The sequence below is a fragment of the Pygoscelis adeliae genome, unplaced genomic scaffold, assembly GCF_000699105.1.
Source record: "Pygoscelis adeliae isolate BGI_AS28 unplaced genomic scaffold, ASM69910v1 Scaffold359, whole genome shotgun sequence".
In the NCBI taxonomy this organism is placed as follows: Eukaryota; Metazoa; Chordata; class Aves; order Sphenisciformes; family Spheniscidae; genus Pygoscelis; species Pygoscelis adeliae.
The window spans coordinates 210,107-219,266 of NW_008825553.1; the positions used below are offsets into that span (position 1 = coordinate 210,107).

Genomic DNA, 9,160 nt, shown 5'->3' on the forward strand with positions numbered 1-9,160 from the left:
CCTACACGAGGACAAACTCTAAACGCCTTGTATCTTTCAGATCCAGCTGCTGTCAGATCTTTGCCATCCAGTTCTGGTGACCTGGCTGTGTCCTAGATGTGACAGTTGTCACATGGATTCACATCAGATAAAGCTACAGAGCCTCACAGTGATGCACAAATTCAGCATATGCTGAGAGAAGCGATGTCTGTGACACGGCAATTCATAATTTTAGGCGTGGTTTCAAGTGGGGAGAGAGGAAAAAAGGGGGGAAACCTAGTTAAGGATTGCTATATTTTTACTAAAATTAACATACTAATGTGCAGTGGTGAAAAATGACTGTGTAACAGCACAGCAAGGTTCCGTATTTACTTGTTGTCACTGATTTCAGAGCAAATTGGCTCAGGTTATAAGTCAAAGAAGGATTCTTCTGCTGCCAGCACTGCACACTTCAAGAGATATCTGAAAATCAGGCTTCTTACCTTATCATTGTTAAAAGACTGTGCAATCAAAATGTAACTGACAATTCAGCTGATGCATGAGCAGAAATAGATGCCAGCTCACTCTCCCATAGCTAGAGAAACTCTGTAAAGCTAACAGGATTTTAAAAACATTTTGTCAGAAAAATAAGTGGCTATGACAGACCCAGGGAGTGGGCTGAATAATAATTCAGCTATCTAATGCTGGGTATCACAGTGACAGGTGCATTTCAAGTGCTGCGCTACATAATACGGTTGCCCTCTCCAGCAGCCTCACTCCAAGGAATTCAACATGCTTTGCAAACGTCAATTAATTTAATGCTCACAACACCGAAGACAGGAATGCTGAGATGCTGGGTTAAGAAGGGTTAAAATAACTAGATCAGCACTGGGAACAGAATACATACCTGAAGATCTCTAGCCTTCACCCTTAGCCACAATCCCAGCTGTGCCATTTTTCTTAAATAGTTCTCCTAAACAAGCATGTTTTGGGCCTGATTCTAACAGTGGCCAGATACTCTGCAGGTCTTCTTGAGTTAGCTTAACTGCAGAGAGAAATTTTGCAGATAATTCTGAAAACCCCGCAGTTGTGCAGTCATTCACATTAGAACCTTGCGGTGCAGGTTTTATTCTAACAGAGATCATCCTTCCACCCTAGTAGTGTGCTTTGCCCATTTCCATGGCATAATTTCCAGGGAAATCATCACACATCTGAAATGGCTGCAAGTCTAAAACATGTTTACCCCACTGGAGGGCATGAGATGGGATGTTTAGCATGGCACACCTTATCACAAGCATCACAGATGAATAAACAACGCTTATGAAAGAACCACAGCTAGTGGGTTTAAGGAAAAGGCTTTCAAGTTGCAATGATTATAAATGACAGCAAGCAGAGGACTTCTGTACAAATAAGCGACGTCCAACACAGGAGAATCTTGATGAAATTGATGCCCCAGGAGTAGGATCTGGAGAGCATCAGTCACAAGCAGGAACGTAAGACCAAGTCACCAGACCAAAGTCCAAGTGAGTGGGAACACTGCCTTCCAGTGTGTGTAGCAGCCTACCACTTACTTGGGTAGCGGGCAAGTCCGATCTCTGCGCATGAAGAAGTATGGAAACTGTACAGACACTCTCCCAGATGCGAGCTGCCACCTTCCAAGGCAGAGGAGAAAGGAGATTAACTAGGGTGGAGATACAGGAGTTTTTCTGCCTGTGATTTTCCTGCCATCGGGGCAGACACTGGGGAGGGATGCTAGCTCATGGCTGTTAAGAGAAGCAGAATGCTATGTAGGAGAAGAAGGTGAATGTTTACTTTGTATTTCTACTTTGATTAGAGAGAATATTTGATAAAGAGCAGCTCCTCCGCTTCCCCCAGGGTGAGGCTGCTAAACTGAAGGCTAGGCTACAAGTGAGCATCACATCCACAACAGGAAAATGTTTCACCCTTCAAGAACTTGATTGCTTCTCATGCACACAAACATACTTGAAAATAGCCTGAAAGAGATTTCTTCCCTCCCACATGGAAGCAGCTGCAGAGAAATCTCGGCTTAATATTGACACCTCCAGCCTGGAGAGTACCCGATTTGCCTCCATTACATCTGTAGTTTGGAATACAAAGATGCATGATGTGACAGGAGGGGGAACGGGCAACAACGAAGAGGGCGAACAGTGCCCTGTTCTAATTCCTAAAAGTCTCTGAAGACAAGAGGGACAGAGGGCTGCAGCAACGGATTGCCTAATGCTTCTGTTCTTTACCAGCCACAGTTAAAAGGAGGAAAAGCCTATTAAGAGGCTGAAATGTACCATGTAGCTTCTTTTCTGCAATTGTCTGCAAATCCTTGTGCTCCAAAGCATTTTCCTTGAGAGTGCTCACAGGCACGCTACAAACACGCGTAAGTACTGCCAATTGTTTTAGCATGATAAATGCATTTAGAAGCTTTCAATATTTTTTGTCTGTTTACAGGCACACTCCTCGAGGAATTTTGACAAGCTTGTCCGAATGGAAAAGTTGCAAAATGCTTAACTTAGTGCTGAAGTTAATGCAAATTCTCAGGTAAGAAACCTGGGTATTCTTGGGGCGGTGAAAGAGGAAGGCAAAGAACAAACAAACCCAAATCACTGCTCCTGACAAAGTGCGACTGGGCAAGAGCAGTGGCTGGTCATACACAGCCCGTGCTAGTGCAAGGCACGCTTCCAAAACTGCTTCCTCCAGATACCCCAGCCATTGCTAACGCAGCTTCCATGCAACTTACAGTATTGCACAACAGATGTGAGTTAACGCTCCTGGTACTTCTGCAGGAACTAAAGAGACAAGTGCCTCATCTGTGGCAATAAAAGGACTTGATGGTGGCACCACAAGCGGAACACCGAGGTTTGTCCCCGTGCTGTGGCTGAACTAAAGGCCAGCCCTTCCTCTGCCACCTCTGTCAGGGCCATCTGCCCTTGCAGTCCAGAGGCCAAACAGGGCTGCTGTTCTTCAAGGTTTTGGCCATCCTAGAAGACACATGATGCTATTTCCACCTTCAAACCTTCACTTTCACACACATCTTGCAGCTCCCCAAAGCTAACAAGGCCTGCGTAGGAGGCCTCTCTACACAAAGCAGTAGATCTCCACATCTACTGTCTGAAAGATCACACCCATGTCATGTATCTGATGTAGAGGAGGACTGGGACACTTAAGAGAGTGCAAAACCAGGAATTTTCATGCTGTATTAGTCCAATCCCTTTGCCCTGAGGAAATAAAGCTCGCAGATAATTTGCCCACTGAAGAACTCTATTCCACCCTAATCTGGGCAAGGGACTCTGGGAGATAATCTCTGCAAAACAGAGTCCTGTGGAAAGAAGCCAAGAGACCTCTGTACAGCAAGTCTTCCCAAAGGAGGGGTAGGAAAGGGCTGCTAAAGCAGGTTCTGCTGGCCTTCCTCCATCTTCTGCACCTTCTCACCATGGCACAATCTGTGCAGGCAAGGCCAAGCTAGGGCAGAGTGAGCAGAGCAGGGAAATGCTTTGAGTGCAAATGAGGAAAAAGGCAATTTATATCCCAGAAAGTCAACAAGTATCCCACCAGAACACGCAGGGGAATAGCACTGAAATTATGTAAGTGGCTCACATGAAAAAAGGTAATCTGCTAAAGAGTAAAATTATACAAGCCAGTAAGCACATAGTATGAAGAGCCTTTAATATTGATTCACTCACTCAATATTTCATGGAATTCACATCTTGCTCAACAGTGGAGAAACGAGAGAGAGAATGCTCAGTTTGGTCAGGTCCTGACGTCTACAAGCTTAGACAAATAGCAGCATTGTCAGGTTTGGACTGACTTCATGTTTTAATAAAGACACTGGTTGGTTTTAGCACTGTTCTCAGACACGTTTGGTGCTAGATCTGTACACAGAGGTGATACAGGCTGGGCATTGAGAGATGCCTGTAGGAATGAGATTGCCAGCAATGGAATATCAGTAGGTAACCCCTAGGAGCTGTGTTGAAAGTCTCACTTCATAAAAATGGAAAGAGAAAAGAGATCAAAGCTGTTACAGATACCTCACTGCATTGCAGAGAAAGGAACTGACGTGGACACATGACCTTTAAAAAAATACAACAAAATTGCACTAAAATTGATTCGGAACTCACCAAACATGTTACCGATGTGGCCGTTCTTAGTCAGCGGTCGCAGTTCATTTTTTCCAAGTGCATATTGTTTGTAGTTATCCCAAGCGAATTTCATCATCTGTAAAAAGAAAAATTGAATGAAAGCACTTAACAGAACTGAAAGTTTTCTGAACTTCAGCTCTGGGAACGAATGGGAGTTTCCCATTCACTGCTAAACCCAGCAACCAATGGCCCATTAATTATAAAATTTTAATTTGCACTGAACACTTATGAATGGGGCTGCATTCAGCAGTTTGCTAAAGTCTCAAGCTCATCACTCCTGGTGCAGAACTTGGGGCTGACATGTTTCAGAAGTATCACAGTATCCAACACACCGAGAGTCTACTTTTCCCCTGGGCTGTGCAAACCAAGTGGGAATTTTAGAAAGATGCCTCCATCTCTGAATTCCTCACCTTTTTCGAGGAGTATCAGTATTTCAGAATAGTAATTAAAATGGGCTAAAAATGTAAGGCCAAAGCTGATATATTCCTAAGTATAGGGATGTTACCTTCTGAGTTTTCGCTTTTCTTTATGATAGCAATAATGAAACTTGATCCAACTGCTAAACCACCCACCATCTGCCCACCTTGCAGCAGTTACACATACTTTGGCAAAGCAGCAACCACAGAGGTACACAACGCACTTAATACTGTGGTGAGAAAAGGAAGAAATTGGTCTTTGTTTAAGGACTGCACAGAAGTTTTCTTTCTATTTATTAACAGAATACCTTCATAAAGGAGAAAGGGAGATCCATGACACTTTGATATCTTCGTATCAAAACTCAAAGTGCTTTCTTAAGAGAGTCCTACAGATGGGCTGGGTGATTTCTGAGAAACCCCTTCCAACTCAAACAATTCCTTTTGGGACGTTTGAACTGTCCTGCCTGGGCTCAGCACATTAACCTTTCCCTGAGGACTGCAAGTCAGCGGGTTTGTGCAAGTTCCAACACACACACACACTAGCACAGCTTTTTCTGTCCTCCTGCCCCTTTGGCTCCAGCTGTTAGGAAAAATTAAACCTACAAGTATCCTCTCTGCAGCTAGGAGAGACTAGGACTTGTCAGCTACTAAGAAGTGCTTTAAATAAAGCTCCCTTTTATAATCCACACAGCCTGGCTCTGAGCAGTTTGAGCCCCAGCATCGCAGTGACCTGTACATTCTCTGATTCAATCCTTGGAAAAAAGTCAGATAACAAAGGGGAAGAAGGTGGCTTCAGAGAATCAACAATATTCTCCACCGCCGCTCAACAAAGATCTTCAAAGTCTTCAAAGTACTTCACTCAACCAAGACATTTGAGAGAAAATGACAGTTTAAAACAAATCATTCCTCCACAGAGTGCCCCTGTCTAGTGTCTGCAACAGCATCTACTGCTCTATTTCAGGATCAGAATATGCAGGTTACTTTGGTACGAAATTCCTACTGTCATTTCAGTTCCTACTTTTGTCCTTCCCTCCAGCTGTGTGTTTCACAAACCCAACACTGCAAGCCTCTGGCAGTATCCTCCTTAATTAGCACACACACAAAAAGCCACATCACCAGACTTCCACCCCCTCTACTTTTTAAACCTCAAGCTTCCAAAGTAAAGTTTCACAGAGCTGGTCATATGGATGAGGATAAACATTTGCTGAACTGATTGATAACATTCAGAGTCTAACACCACCAGGAGAAGGAATGTTGGACAAACAAATAAAGTCAACTTGGGTTTTAAAAACTCAGTGTGGGATGAATTAGTCACTGGAGCACTCTGCTCTGAGGAAACAAATAATGACTGGGGGCGGGGGGGGAGAAACCCTGCACAAAATTCACTCAAACATGCCTCAAGCATATGACTCAGGGTCTTCATTTTATTTTCGCTAGATCTCTGGGGTTTTTTCCAGTGGCAGTATTATTCTAACTGGGAAGTTCTCATTCTTCATTAACGTAACAGGGCAAATCTTTGAGGAACTCTAGACTCTCTCTGACAGTACTGAGCGAATGCTTTTATGTCTCAGAGCTTGATCCTGAAACTTACTGCAGGAAAGATGGTGCTTCCATGAAGACAGCTTTCCCCACAGTGAGCGATAGGGCTCGTGCACCAGAAAGGAAACAGCTAGACAATCTATTCGGTTCATTTCTCTTCTAAATCAAGAGCTGAGGAAGGAGGACCCACCCTTCTGGCACATAGAGAGCCTGGACATGGAGAGGATGTGGAAATGACTATTTTGTTGCATAAAACTCCTAATGTTGTAGTTCTGAATCAGCCTCATTTTAAGCTGAGTATGAATTTTAAAGTTATTTCCTTCCCTCAGATTTTTAACCCCTCCATTCCAGAAGGTCAGAAGTTTCTTCTTCAAAGCATGTGACAAACCTAGGCATCTCCGCCACACTGGTGCAGATGGCTCTCTGGGATCCAGAGTTCGCTGACACCTCCATCACAGGCAAGAAAACTACCCTGGGTTTCCCTTCAACAGCCGCTTATATCCTACAAGGGAAATCTCCTCCTCTCCTTCTGCCTTCTCACACGAGGAGGGACTGCATGAGACCTGCCGACAGACACCCCGAAGTGACTCACTTCATACAGGACTCCCAAGCGCTATTCAAATAAATATGTTTATTCTTAATTTGCCTATTCAACCATTTAAGCTGCATTTGTCACGGTGTTGCAAAGAGTTCCACTACAAAATGATTTCTTGGGCTGTGCTGGCTGCAGCGTCTTAAACTCTCCTTCTCTGTTCTGTCCTGAGCTGATAATCAGGCAGACAGAGGATGGATGAGATTGGACATGCTGCCTCGTCATACTAAAGGGTTGTCAGTTTTCCTTTACGTGAACAAAATTTTGCTCGCTGCTTTTAAACCCTCTATATTTGGGAGGCAAGATGCATAATGCGGTACCCTTTCATTTTCCAAGATCACGCTTTCTTCTCTCTAACGATGGGTCCAAAAGCAGCAACTGGAAAAGTTTAAAAGCCAAAAGCATCTGCACCATTCTGCCCACTCTGGCTTTCCGCAGCTGTCTTTCAATCCAAATTTAGCAGTACAACTTCCAAACCACTAAAGAGATTCATCAAGTTTCTAAAAGTGGGGACTCCACATTTATATATCGTACAGAGGACTGAGATGGAGCTTTCAGGAGCTGCCTCTGACAGAGGTTCCAAACGCTGGGTTGAAACAGAAGGGGACGGAGCCGAGAGGTGCAAAATGGCAATTCGCATAGTGAGGTGTTTAAGTCCGCTTTCTGATGAGACGCCAAGGTTAGAACTGAATATTTTATGCCATTCCAGTCATGACAGATCACAATATGTCAGCATTAACATTATGCCATTTTAGATTTGAAAAATGGCACCAGAACCCCAAAAATTATGGAAATAGATCCATAATTTTAGATTTTGTTCTTACCAGTGTGCCGTCTGCCAACTAACAGACAATTATCTATTTGGCCATGAAATTCTAATCACCCTGGCTTTCAGCTGATTTATAGGAGAGACTTCCAAATTTATAATCAAGTTTGACACATTGCTCTTTCTTTTCTATAATCAGTAAGTCACTTTTTTTTACTTTCGAGGGTTTCAGCTACCCAGCTAGATGATTATATATTCAAATCAGCTACAAGTAACTAAACTGAATTCTGAAAACCCACATTATCACTTTCATCATTTAGGCCATTACGTTTTCTTGCACTTTGCTCCATCCAAACCCCAAAAAAGACCCCTCTCTCAAGCCCACGTGTTTTTCATACGGGCAGCAGCCTGCAGTCACGCAGGGCCAGGCGCTGAGTGCAAAGTCCTGCACCGAGCTGTTTGCTGGTTCAGGGGCTTTGTCTACAGCTTTGCAGGTTCACAGCACTGCAGTATTTAGATCGCACAAAAACATTGTGGAACAAGGCTGGGTTAAAATTGCTTTCAGTGTGTTTTTTTTTTATTTAATGTATGGAAATGTTTTTATTTGGAAGTCAGCTTTATAAATACTCTCCTTTAAAATACTGGGCCAAACACTAAGTGCTTGTGGCCCTTCAACTACTGCAGCAGGAAATCATACAAGTATTTAACGCTTTCACTGATACCCCAAACTTCTCCATCTGCTAAGCCTAAGAAGCACACAACAGCACCTACACTGCTACCACAGCTTTGCCCATTCTCTCATTTCTGTTTGCTCTCGACATGTCTTAACTCAGCAAGAATTCTTACATTTTCTGAGATCAAATATGCCAAACATCACAATAAAAATCACCACTCCAGACTCGGTAAATAAAAGCATCGACAAAGTTGATAACGCTCCCTCTCTGCACACACTACATGACATACTACAGGAGGGCACCTCTGCTCCTTGGTCCGGCAGTGCTTTTATGATGCCACCCAGGCTGTAACACGGGAGATAGTGAACCGCTGGGATTTACAATTTCTGCCCACGTGTACTACAGTCTTGATTTTCAGAGTGCTGCCACTTTACTGATTTTCAAGGAACCTGATTTTTTATGGAAAAAAAATCAGACTCCACTGGAAAGGCAGTTGGGAAGAATTGAGAACAAAAAGGCATTTAGCAAGTTCTGCGATCCAGATAAGGAAGAAACAGGGCTCAGGAGAAAAACTTGACCAAGGAAGAGTTTTCACTCTGAAGAGATGTGCAGATCTGATGTTTTTTAATACGTGTAATAACTAAGCCACTGAAAATCCCTGGGTTTGTGTGCTTGCAAAAAGCAGAGAGATGAGAGAAAAAAAGAACACCCCCCACCCCCCCCCATTGCTTGCCCTCCTTTTGTTACCAGGGAAGATTTCAAAATGCAGAGCATTCCCAAACACCTATTTGATTAGTTTTATCCATCTAGGCTGGGATAATTAGTAAAAGCTTAAAAGATGAAATCTAAATATACCAACCAATCAGCCCCCTTCAAGAACTTCCAAGGAACATTATACAAAGCCATTATCTTCACAAGATAACCACTTCTGTGGCTCTTTCTCCTCCTTTCTTCAACGTGCCTTCAAATATTTAACTATTAAGCTATCTAAGAAATTCCCGGTTTGGGTTTTCAAAAAAAAAAAAAAAAAAAAACCCAAACAAAAACAAAAAAAAGGGGGGGGG

At 43.2% G+C, this 9,160-nt stretch overlaps 1 protein-coding gene across 1 annotated transcript in view; it reads right to left on the minus strand.

Moving 5' to 3' along the window:
• Positions 1-4,185, minus strand: part of MAN1C1 (mannosidase, alpha, class 1C, member 1) — a 41,921-nt gene extending 37,736 nt beyond the window's left edge. The window contains exon 1 of the mRNA XM_009332123.1: positions 4,089-4,185. Within this exon, the coding sequence (XP_009330398.1) occupies positions 4,089-4,185 (97 nt within the window). The remainder of the gene's footprint in view (positions 1-4,088) is intronic.
• Between the last annotated feature and the right edge of the window lie 4,975 nt (positions 4,186-9,160).